At 36.6% G+C, this 13,484-nt stretch overlaps 1 protein-coding gene across 3 annotated transcripts in view; it reads right to left on the reverse strand.

The window, feature by feature from the left end:
• LOC106880221 (ubiquitin domain-containing protein UBFD1) overlaps positions 1-9,269 on the reverse strand; it is a 45,408-nt gene extending 36,139 nt beyond the window's left edge. The window contains exons 1-2 of one of the 3 annotated variants that reach the window (XR_001410724.2): positions 9,161-9,269; positions 718-837 (exon numbers count right to left, since the gene is read on the reverse strand). Coding sequence is in view for 2 of the 3 variants with exons in the window: in XM_014930083.2 (XP_014785569.1) it covers positions 718-837; positions 9,161-9,176 (136 nt within the window). In the remaining variant the exon portion in view is untranslated. Of the gene's footprint in view, positions 1-717; positions 838-9,134 lie in introns of all 3 variants that reach the window. The other 2 variants (XM_014930083.2, XM_014930084.2) reach the window with 2 other exon arrangements.
• Positions 9,270-13,484: the final 4,215 nt, after the last annotated feature.

Below are 13,484 nucleotides of genomic sequence, written 5' to 3' on the forward strand. Positions count from 1 at the left end.
TAAATAAATAAAAATCTCTATCTTATCTGCATCTTGGGTATTTCGTCGTAGTACGTCAGCTAGATAATTTAGAATGGGTTTCTCATTTATATATAGCCAGAACCTGAAGACCTTAAAGGAAAAACTACGAAGGGGGAGAGAGAGGATGGAGGGGTAGACAGAGGCATGGCGGGAGAAAAGATCATCATCATCATCATCATATATATATATAAAGAGAGAGAGAGAGAGAGAGAGGGAGAGGGGGGACCATAATAATAATAATAATAATATCAAGGGTAATGAGAAATATTAGAAATTTCTACTACCAGTAGCCTCGTGTGTAAAAATTTAGTCCAATGACTATAAATTATTCAAATAAATAGTGTACATTTAAACACATAAGAGGTATTTATCACAGGATTCCTTGCACACTAGAAAGAACAGCTAAGTTCCAAACCACTATTAGGGATAAAAACTTCGAAGGGAATGAAAAATAAAAACATTTACCATCTAGCTCTTGAACCATGGTTTCTGGCTTTTTTTTAGCAAATAAAATAATTTGCCAGGCAAAGTCTTCTTCAGCAGGCACACCCAGATTAAACATATATACATGAGGCCTCGTGTATTTATATATATATATAATGTAAAGTTCCATGAAGGTGTGTGTTAGCAATGGTTGGTAAACTTTAACGCCTGCAACAAGAGATGCAGAAAAGAAAAAAAGACAACACCACTGACCTGTTGTTGGTTGAGCATCTTTGTCTGTTATTTCCACGTTATTAGGTAATGAATCGTTGACAGCAGCTGAACATTCAAACTGTTCATTTTCCATTTTTAATGCACTCAGTTCAGAATTTTCTATTAAAATGAAAATGAAAAATAAACAATCAATAGTTGTTAAAAACAAAATATATAAAAATTTTTTTTAATAAATACAAAATTGCGAATATTTTCTTTTATAATACAGGAAAATTATCTAAAATTATGATGCTTGAGAAGTAAATTAGTCAGTCAAGATTACAATTGTGTTCTGGAATGTTACTTCAGGTTATTAATAAAATCCCACTCCCCAGCCCCAACCTAGCACTTGCTACATGCTTACTGAATTACCTGTAAATGGCTGAGTATTCCATAGACGTACCTTTAATGTAATTCTCACGGTCAGTATGACAGTTTGACAAGACTGCATGTTTGACATACAGGCACAATCCATTCAACATACTTTTGCAATTTCAATCTATCCAATTTCACTTTCAAGGCTTGGGTCAATTGAAAGGTACAGGAAATTGCCCAAAATGCAAAACAGGGAGATGGAACCCAAAACTATGAAGGAGGAGGCCAGAGCTTCAGGATTTAAGGCTTACAAAGATCGTGTCACAATTTTGTGTGGAAATGCTACAGGCTGGTTGAGGCTATGGACTCAGATGATAACTTCTCATTGAAAGAGTACTGGCGTGGGTGTATCACTGCAACTTCTCTCGAAAATATTCAGAAGGCCATAAAGATGAAGAATGAAACTTTGAATGCCAGCTGAAAGAAATTGTGGTCAGAAGCAGTCCATGATGAAATCTATCACTTTGCAGTAGATAAGGCAGTGAAGCTGGCAAAATTGCTTGGAGATGGCTTCAACAATACGACTACCAAGGATGTTAATAACCTGATCCAGGCCCATCCAGAAGATCTGTCAGAGATGACGAAGTCAGCAAGTGAGAAAGAAGAACAAGAGGATCCTGGGGAAGAAGTTGGCCTAGCACTAGAACACCTCTCAACTCTAGCAAAAACAGCAAAAGAACTTCAGAGAATGGTAGAAGATTGGGACCCCCAGATGATTTGTGTGTTGCAGTTCAACAATGCAATTGACGGAGCTGTGGAAGTTTACAAAAACCTCCTTCCACAGAAGAAAAGACAGTGCCAGCAACATGCCCGCAAAAAAAGAGAAAACACGGGTACTCCGAAGAGTTTGGGGAGAGTTTATAAAAGCTTAAATATATAAAAATAATAAAATATATATATACAAATTATAAAAATCAAAAAATATACAGTACAGTTTCTACTTCGTGGATTTACACTTATCACAGTGGGAACGTAACACCCACAATAATTGAGGGATTACTGTACATGCACACACACACATATGTGCAGGAGTGGTTGTGTGGTAAGAAGTTTGCTTCCCAACCATATGGTTCCAGGTTCAGTCCTACTGTGTGACACCTTGGGCAAGTGTCTTCTACTATAGCCTCAGGCCAACCAAAGCCTTGTGAGTGGATTTGGTAGATGGAAACTGAAAGAAGCCAGTCATTGGTAAAGTATTATTATTATTATTATGCCGTATGTAAACAAACAAGTTTGTTTTTCGAAGCGCTGAAATGTGTGGTAGAACAAGTAGAAAGATAAATTTTATTCAGCGTGCCTTCGTAGGATTTTCGAGCGAGATCATTGCCAGTGCCCCTGGACTGGCTCTTGTGCGGGTGGCACATAAAATACACCATTTTGAGCGTGGCCGTTGCCAGTACCGCCTGACTGGCCTTCGTGCAGGTGACACGTAAAAGCACCCACTACACTCTCTGAGTGGTTGGCATTAGGAAGGGCATCCAGTTGTAGAAACTCTGCCAAATCAGATTGGAGCCTGGTGTTGCCATCTGGTTTCACCAGTCTTCAGTCAAATCGTCCAACCCATGCTAGCATGGAAAGCGAACATTAAACGATGATGATGTATGTATTTATGTGTCTATGTTTATCAGCCCACTATCGCTTGACAACCTATGTTGGTGTGTTTATATCCCCATAACATAGCAGGTCTGCAAAAAAGACTGATAGAATAAGTACTAGGTTTACAAAGAATAAGTCCTGGGGTCAGTTTGTTCGACTAAAGGTTGTGCTCCAGCATGGCTGCAGTCAAATGACTGAAACAAGTAAAAGAATAAAAGAATATATATATATATATTTTTTTTTCACGGTGGTGCACCAGCATGACCGCAGCCACTTGGCTGAAACACATAAATAAATAAATAAATATATATATATTAGCAGAGACTCCATCTAAGAATATCTGAAGAAGGAATTGTATTCCAAAATATCATCAGACTATAGATAACTAAATTACAACAGGTATATAGTCCTTTTTTTTTTGTATTTGTATTATAGTGCATTGTTGTACCATTCAAAACTTTTTATTCTTTATACATATATATATATATATATATATATATATATATATATATATATATATATATATATATATATATATATATATATATAAACAGGTTAAGGGGTGCAAGGCAGAGGAGGAAAGCAGCTGCAAATACACTGTCTGCACTGACTCGTAATCCCCATACAAGCAACATCTGTGGGCTTATTTGCATATTGTTAGCAGGACTCAAATATCACATGGAACAAAAGTATTATGACTGACAAAGAAAGTGTGGGCTGTCAGATCTTGATATGTCAAAACCGACAGGAGAGTCCATCATATATGTGTGTGTGTATGTGTTTGCATATGTCAGTGCCAGTATGTATGTTACTATACCTCCTTGCTTTGACATCATGAAATAGTAGTAAATGTGTGTCACTGTCATACAATCAGTGTCCTTATATTCTATGAAAATGTATCTGGTTATCGGGAAATATTATCTTGCTGGGGAAACAAGTAAGGGTTAGTTAGGGATGACAAAAGGGGCATCTGGCTGTAGAAAATCTGCCTCAAAAAATTCTGTCCAACCCATATAAGCATGGAAAAGTCTAATGTTAAAAAACAAATTCACACTGACAACAGTTTGCCTGGATGTAGTGTTCAGCAAGTAAATCATATTAAATTTTTCAACATGAGAATAAGTAAAGCAAAGCCATTAAGAAGTTTGTTTTGTAGCTAGTTATTTAGAGTTTGAGCTCACTGCATGCTGCCTTAGGCAAGTGTCTTCAACTGCAGCTGTAAGTTGACCAATATCTCATAGGTAGAATTTGGTGGATGAAAACTGTGCAGAAACAGTATATACATATATCATCATTTAACATCCATGTTCCATGCTGACATGGGTAAGATGGACCGACAAGATCTGAAAGGTCCTAGGACATTTTGCTCCTATATCTCCTTTGGCACGATTTCTATGGCTGGATGTGTGTCTGTTGTCCCCACCACACACACCCACACTTGACAACTGGTGTTGGTTGGCTTACATCTCTGTAACTTACCAGTTTGGCAATGAGAACAATAGAATAAGTACCAAGCTTAAAAATAAAATACTGGGGTTGATTCATTTGACTGAAAATCCTTCAAGACTGTGCCCCAGTATGGCAAGTCTAATGAGATTCAACAATCCCACATTGTGCTTTTAGAATCTCAGTTTTGCAGAGATGGGTGGGTTTTCTTGAGAACTGTAGATCGCCAATCATCCTGATCCTCTGTCATCTCCTCCACAAAATTCAAAATCTTTGGATAAGTTTCCACCACTTCCTTTATGGCTTCCTGAGTCTCCCGCTTCCAAAAGCACCATCCACATTAAGTGATCAGCCCTTCTTTATACAGTTGTCCTTGTCCATATGCCCCATATCAGCATAGTCTCCTTTCTTTCACACTATATCCAATTCCTCTCATACACCGGTTTTTCTCTCCATACATTTATATTTTGTCATTCATGCACACACTGCACATCCAACAGACCGTGCTAGCTTTATTTCTACTCTCCACAAATCAACACACATTTTCACATCAAGAATCTTGCAAAACAAATACATAAACATGTGTATATATACGTATGTATGTGTGTGTGTGTGTGTATATACATTTGTGTGCAGTGTGTTTTTATATTGACCAGTGTTCTCCTCTCCCTGACAAAATTTAATTTAATGATTCAATAAATATCAGACTGAAATATAGAGACCACTTTGTCTGAAACTCTTGATGCCCTAGCATAGCCTCAGTCAATTGATATAGTGTGTATGTGTGTGCATTTGTATATATACAAAAATATACAGCTATTAACACACATACACACATATATATCTGTTAATTGTAATTATATAACTACCAAGCTACTAATGATTGAGTTTAATTGTTATTCCTTTTATTTTCAACCAGCAACTGTTCACATCCATCTTTTGTAACAGATACATAAACAACAAAATGTAAGTTGTCATGATCTAATGCCATGTCCTACTTCATCATGACTTATAGAATTTATCTCTGCTGCTCTAGTAACCATTCTAGTCAAGAACACCATTATCTATCATTACTTAATAATAAACCTGAACACACCCAAAGCACTACTTCACAAGGTTCAAAAAAAAAAACAAAAAAAATAAAGACTTGTTCACAAACCCATTCTTCAACTGCAATCCCTGAACATATAACAAAGAAAACATACCAAAGCAAATAAGACAAAAAAACTTGTGGTTGACCATGTCCAAACTATGAAATTAAACATTAAAATGAACCTGCAAGGGAACTTCTAAAACTGTTGTTCTGAACCGTTTTTTTGCCCCATGGACCCTTCTGATCCCTATTTTACTCTACTGCCTCGCCCACACCCTTAGCCATTCAATGGATATAAAAAAAATTCTACTGCATCTTTATAATTAAATATTATTAGGAATTGTATAAAGAAGAATTAAATATTGTGGAAATATAAGCAAATTATTGCATATAAAATTTAACAATAAAATTTTTCACGAACACCCAAGGGCCATATGGACCTTGATTGAGAACCGCCGCTCATTTGACCTGCTAGAAATAGCAGCCACACCTCTTTCAAGTCACTCCCTACCGTGTTGGAAAAAATAGAAGACACACTGAATATAGTCCTAAATACATTGTCATTGTTCTAATGTCCATACCTGCATGGGTTGGACAAATTTATTAAGAGAAGTTTTCTAAGGTTGGATGCCCTTTCTGTCACTAATCTTTAACCTGTTTGCATTATATGTCCAGCAACATATAATCCAAAGACATTCCAACCATGATCATCCTATTTTATTTCCATCTAAGATGATGCTATCTTTTCTTTTTTTATTATTCAACTGTTTTAGTCATTAGACTGCAGTCATTGACACAAGTGCAGTTTTTTGCTGCTTTTGCTGAACCACCAAATTAGAGACATAAACACACCAACCAGCTGTCAAGTGGTGGTGAGAAACAAATAGACACAAAGGCACACATTTTTGACGGGCTTCTTTCAGTTTCTGTTCACGAAATCCACAGACAAGGCCTGGCTGGTCCAGGGTTATAGAAGACACTTGCTCAGGGAGTCACGCAGTAGGACTGAACCTGGAACCATGTGGTTGGGAAGCGAACTTTTTACCATATAGCCACACCTGTGCCTATGTGATCCTTCTTGTTTTAAGATGGAAGGACATAAGATGAGAGAGCTTTGGCAGCTGTTTTAAGCAAGTTAGCAGCTCCAACAAGTTGTTTGCCAGGAAGAAATCTAAAAATGGCATAGTTTCTGTGAACAACGTATGAATTGCCACTGAAAGAACTGCATGTTTTTTTTCTCCAGGCAAAAGTGATGGTCTTATCTGTTTAACCTTATGCCTGGTCTGAGGCACCTTTAGCCAGATTTCAAGTCTGAGTATAACTTCCGTTTACTAGTCTTAGTGATCCTGAAAAAGGGTCATGGATATTGCTCCTCCCCTTCTGACTAAAGCATAATGAAAAAAAAAAAATTTTATGTGCACTTCTCTATCATTTCTAAAACAAAGCTGGAATCCATGCAAAACCATGTATGTATAAAGTGCACTTCATGTTCATTTAGGCTAAACTGTAGAAACTGTTGTTTCGGTTTGTTGTTAAAAATCCCTGTATTTTGTGGGGATAGGTTGGAGGAGGGGGGGGGGGTTAATTTTTTTATTATTTTTAACATATTCGTTATCTCCGACATGTAAAACTTAGAAATCAGAATAAACATTTTCAGAAAAATGCATTTTTCATGGTGAGATGCGATTCTGCATTAGCCCCCATTGCGGACTTACGAAAGAGCATATGGACTTACTGATAAGTGGATTTTTTTTCTTTTTTCAAAAAAAAAAAGAAAAAGAATAAAAATTGTGGTAATCTTTAAAGAAAATTATCAATAAGGACTTTTGGTGTCTACAGCTTAGCCGGCGTTAAAATGTCTTTCAGAAATTTATCAAAGTCGAGCTTAAAAACCACAAAGCTTTAGACAAAACCAATCAAGATTTTTTTATCCGGCTTTCTAGATAAAATAAAATTATTATACACTGAAAATAGGCCTCAGAAATTTAAGACACTAAAAGTTACGAAATTAGACTCCTGAAATATTAAGGATTTTTTTTTTAATACATAAAGAACTCCGTTCACGGGATCTTCAATCAAAATAATTATTAAAAATAAAATTGCTACTAATTCCCATAAGAAAAACAATTAAGTCAATCATGCAAATATTGAAATCCAAGTCAGCCCTGCAAGAACGGATTTATAATTAAACCATTCTACTCGTGACCACCCTGTCCTATCGCATTGTGCTTTCCCTTTTTAACTGAAAACATTAAGGAAATTAAGTTGGTAATTCTTAGCAGGTCGGGTGATCACGTATAAAGCTTTCCGTCAACTCGAACCATGCGAATTAATGTGGTTTATTTAGGTTGTGTGCCTTCTTGCTTAAAGTTTAGGCAACAAACACTTAAAGGGCTACCAAAATAGGATTTACTCATCCTGTCGACAAATAAGTGTTGGTTTTGTTATTTATTCATTAATTCTTGGCTCCTATTAAAATAAAACACATTCACACACGCACACGTAATACACGTCAACATTAGTTTTCGAGTGGAAGGTTCGAGAAAGTGGCATTCGCATTAGGTTGAAGTAGCTCTCGTAAATTTGCGAATACCATGCAAATGGAAGCAGAACGGTGCTTCAAAGAAGACTGACAGGCATTTTGGGGAATAAACTGGCAAATTTTGCGTGTTTCTATGACGTCAGCCAAGCATCTTAATATACTCGGACTGCAAATTGGGGTGAGATAGTGGAATGGCCAGTAAACCAGTGGGCAGCAGAGAATTTGGTTTTAAGTGTAAGGGAGGAAAAAAAAGGGCACACACACACATATATATATATATAGTGCAAAGATTCTAAGTTAAAAATACGCACACATGTGTTGTGTATTAGTGGATATGTGTGCATGAGTGTGTGTGTGTGTATGTATGTATGTATGTGTGTGTGTGTATATATATATATCTATATATAAAATTTAATAATAAGGGTAGAAATTGATATATTTATAAAGAGCCAGTTAGCTTTTTCATGCTCCCTGCAGTAAACTGTTTAGGTATATACACACACAAACACGCGTTAAGTGTGTGTGTATATATATATTCTATCTTCATTTAGGCTAAACTATAAAAACTGTTGTTTCGGTTTGCTGTTAAAATCCCCGTATTTATACAGATATATATACACTTTTATATACATTTTATAGACCTACATATATATGTGTGTGTGTAGACACGCACATACTGTTGTGTCATTTGTGTATATATGGCGTTAGCAACATATGTATAAATTACGCTCCGCTCAAATATGGTACAACCAAAGGAGCAAGTATGTAGCATTTACCCTCCAATACAATACATAACCAACTACTAAACTTATACTAATTCTGTACAAACAACAAATTCAGTTCAGTATAAAATATGGCTTTTTCGAAAATCCATTTCAAAATATCTATATATAATATAGTTTGGGTTTATAAATGAAATGTGAAGAATATATGCCTCGCTGGATTTCTTGGGAATCTCTCTAACTTCCTCTGTGTGTATAAATATATATATAACATTATTCGAAAAAGAAAACTCTAGAAAAACACGAAATTCGTTTTTCAAAATCAGTATGGGGGTTGTATTTAAGTAACCTGTTTCTTCGACGTACGTACAATGCTTTTGTTATTCCAAAATTATAAATAACATGTGTAATAGTATCATAAATAAATTTAAGAATAGCAAACTTTAAACTGTAATAGAAATATTCTGTAACCACATTTTTATGGTTGAAAAAATAAGGGTGAAAGGAGCTCCTCTGTCTAAGAGACATTCTCTCTTGTATGTATGTATGTATATCTATGTATGTATGTATATATATATATGCAGCACGTGTGTTTAATATCAGTTAATAAAAAAGGTATGGAGCGAGGTATCTACACACTCACAAGTTCCAACAAGTTATAATCCTCACCTGCAGCTTCAGCCATGTTATCATTTCCTGAAAATGAAATCAAAACCAACAACAACAAAACCTTTTGCAACTGACACAGGAGAGTTCCACTAACTTCAACACAGAAGATTTCTACGCACACACACTTTCTCTTTCTCATCTTTTATGTATGTGTGTGTGTGTGTATTATTCTTATACAAGAATGTTGTTGACAGTGAAATAATAAATTTGTACCCTACAAAAGTATCAAGTAACCCATCAAAGTTGTTTTTTTATTATAACTAAATATAAAAACAAAGATCGATATACTCTTTTATTTGTTTCAGTCATTTGACTGCGGCCTTTAGTCGAACGAATCGACCCCGGGACTTATTCCTTGTAAGCCAAGTACTTATTCTATCGGTCTCTTGTCAAGCGAGGGTGGGAGGACAGATACACACAAACATATACCATCATCATCATCATCGTTGTCGTCGTTTAACGTCCGCTTTCTATGCTGGCATGGGTTTGACTGAGGACTGGTGAGCCAGAAGGCTGCACCAGGCTCCAATCTGATTTGGCAAAGTTTCTACAGCTGGATGCCCTTCTTAACGCCAACCACTTTTACGTGCCACCGGCACGAGGGCCAGTCAGGCGGTTTTGGCAACTACCACGCTCAAATGTTTTTCACGTGTCACCAGCACATGTGCTGGTAAGGCAACGCTAGCAACAATCAAGCTCGAATGGTGCTTTTAACGTGCCACCGGCACGATATATATCTATATACGACGGGATTCTTTCAGTTTCCATCTACCAAATCTACTCACAAAGCTTTGGTTGGCCTGCACGCAGTGGGACTGAACCCAGTACCATGTCGTTGGTAAGCAAGCCACTTTTCTTCTTTTAAATTGCCATAAAGGCATTACATAGAGGGGGACAGTACAACACATGTGGGGACATATAACAATTAAAATAAAAATATGATGCTATGAATGACACATGAAAAACATCAAAATCAAAATATTAAAATAATGATACATGAATGATAAATGGGAAATGAGAATATGAAAAGTGTGTTACCTTACACTACCACTCGCCACCTCTGAGTCCTGAGTCCTCTTTAGTCTTTGATCTAGTCTTTCATTTACTGATTTCCCTATCGTTGAGTGACAACACTCTCTCCTCCATGTAGACGTAACCTTTTCACCTGGGGAGGGGTCTTGTAAATTTTGTGGTGTCTGTTCTTTTTTTTTCTATGGGGAAAGGGGTGGGTGGGTTTGGTGCCTGTATGGGAAGGGTGGGTTTGAGTGGTCTTGGGTGGGATGGAGTTGGTCTGGGGTCCCACATCACACTGACTGTTCTTCCTCTTCTTTCTCTTTTTTCCTTTTATTCTCTGTTACTGTCCATTCATCCTCCTTGTTCCTTCCATCCATCTGTACTTTCTCCTTTTTCTCCTCCGTCTCCACCACCGCTTCTTCTGCCGTTTTCCTCTGCAGAGGGCAGTGCGCTCTAATGTGTCCCTTTTGGCCACATTTAAAACATCATGGAATTCTGCCCTCCACCCACACTCTCAACACAATCTTTCCCAACGTCACCGTCTCCGCCAAACTCTCCAATTGCCTCTCCTCTGCCTGTATAATGGACTCCTCATTTGGACAGTGTTTTTCCTCTCCATCTTCCGTCCTCCGTTTCCTTGGCTTGGAGGACAACTACCTCCTCCTCACTTCCAATGAGGACGGCTGCTGCAACCCAAGCCACTTCTATATCGGGTGGAATTCCTTCAGCTTAGAAGTCTTTCTTCCAAGGTATGTGGGTAGAAGTACTATTTCCTCCATTTTGACAGTTGCACTCGCCAGCCTCTTTGCCTCCTCCACTGTCCTAAACTGGACAACCACCATCCCATATCCATTTCCTTTCGCTGTGTATGTCACTTCCTTCGAAAGCTCCTTCAATGCTTCTTCTACTTTTTCCATCTCCATCCGCTCCACTTTCCTACTCTCCACTGAATACACCTTGTAGGTAATGGACTTCTTTTCCATATTTTCCATAACCCTTTTTGGGAGTAATAACTTTATGTCAACGCCCACCTCCTGTCATCTTACCCAGCTCCTTCAGTCCGGCTAGGTCCATATTCCTTTTCTTCACCTCTGCAGCCTCAGCAAAACTCTTTACTCTTTCCAAATGTTCGTCCATTCTATTTACTGCCTTAACGAGCTCCTCCTCCGCTGAGGACAGCTCATACTCGCTAAGGTCTGAATACATTTTCTCCACTAGTATAACACCCACTGACAACCACTGCCAAGCAGCTCAAAAAATCCCGTCCGAGTCTTTAAAAATCAACACAGCGAATAGACCGACACATGCGCCAGAAGCAAGCTTCTTACCACACAGCTATGCCTGGTAAGCAAGCCACTTACCACACATATATACATACATACATATATATATATATATATATATATATATATATATATATAGAGAGAGAGAGAGAGAGAGAGAGAGAGAGGGTATGAGAGGTACTGGTGTCAAGAAGACCCAAAGGTATCAGGTAATGCTGAGTAAGTGCTATGGACAGACTATAGTTAAGCTCCAGGTTCGGTAATGATACAAATGAGAAGTCCAACGTAGGTTGTGTATTAGCAAGCATATATATAAAAATTGACAGAATGAGATTAAAAAATCCAAGACTGTGAATAGTTTTCAGAACATTTATAAATAAAACGTCTTACAGTTGTTTCCAGGATATTTTATATGTCCCTTCATCAGAGATGGTGCGAGAAAATGTTTAAGCAATAGTTATTATAGAGAAGATATGAAATACAGAGTGAAGTGGAGGAATGAAAACAGACATGAGATACGTAAGGATATTGCATCTGCAGTTCCATTATTTAAGCAGTGTATATATAAGAGTGGTGTGTGTGTGTGTGTGTATACATATATATATATATGTACATAGTAAATCAAAAAAAAAACTGAAGAACAAACACAACAAAAAAAAACAATGCGTGGAACTGGTGCATGCAAAGTATTAGCGGACACTCTGGGAAGGAAAGAAAGGTAGTTTTACGCTTTGAGCAAAGCTCTTCTTCAGAAACAGAAGATGGGGTAGAGTCCAAGAGATAAAAGAAAGACGGAGGAAGAAAATCACCAATGATCCACACACACATACACACATACACACACACACATATACAAATTAAAATCCAGAAAATGGAGAAGTAGCATTAATATAATTTATTAACTGCAAAAATTCAACATGTTCACTTACAGCTCTTTCGATTTTGCGCAAAAGAATTAAATTCCAGTAATTAAAACATCTTATTGGACAAAATCTCAACAGACTGCTGAGATGTTTTGGAAGAGTAACATGTAATAACCTAACGATATGTCTTTTTTACTCCTCTGAGGAGATTTTTCCCAATAAAATGTTTTAAATACTGGAATTTAATTCTTTTGGGCAAAATTGAAACAGCTGTAAGTGAACATGTTGAATTTTTGCTGTTAATAAATTATATTAATGCTACTTCTCCATTTTAATTTGAATATCTATAAACCAAGATTTATATCTAAACCTATTATTTCAGGAATATTACTATTCACAAGAAAATAATAGGTAACAAACCAGTAATTCATTGGATATTTTCTATCCCTTAAGATGGTTTTTTTAACCTCTATTTAAATGTATATATATATAATTAGCACAAAGCCTTAAGGATGCAGTGAGCATCAACCTATTTAGAAATGAGAGCTAAAGTTTCAATTCAACTACCAGAAGGCACCAAAATAATAGAAAATAACACAGTATGCGAGGAAATGGACAAAGAATTAAAAAATATACCTATAAAGATTATGTTGTTCAGATGCTCATATACCATGGTTTCGGATGTTGGCCCAAGGACCTTAACCCTCCTCAGTATGGGTTACTGGGCAAAAGAAGTTCCAAATCCACCATGTTATAAATCCATTTGTGCTCTGGCTTGTTTTGTGCCAAAAACCAGCAATGCATGGTGCAAAGTATTTATGAGCAAAAATGATGTTACTATTATTAATACCATCTGTGGCAAATATTTTTAATTGATAATATTAACAACAGTAACATGGGCGGTTCACAGGTTACTGCTATTAATATTATCAATTAAAAATATTTGCCATAGATGCTATTAACAATAGTAACATCTTATTTTGAATGTAAGCATTTGAATGTTTTTGCTGCTTATACATACATACATATATATATATATATAAATGCCAATGCACATTGATAAGTGCTAATGCACAAAACTCGTACATTGTGGCACTCTTTTGCTTATGCTAAATATTAATAAAAGAATACATATACTCATATTTTGAGTTAAATTTTTCCTGC

The sequence above is a fragment of the Octopus bimaculoides genome, chromosome 24 (genome assembly GCF_001194135.2).
Source record: "Octopus bimaculoides isolate UCB-OBI-ISO-001 chromosome 24, ASM119413v2, whole genome shotgun sequence".
Lineage (NCBI taxonomy): Eukaryota > Metazoa > Mollusca > Cephalopoda > Octopoda > Octopodidae > Octopus > Octopus bimaculoides.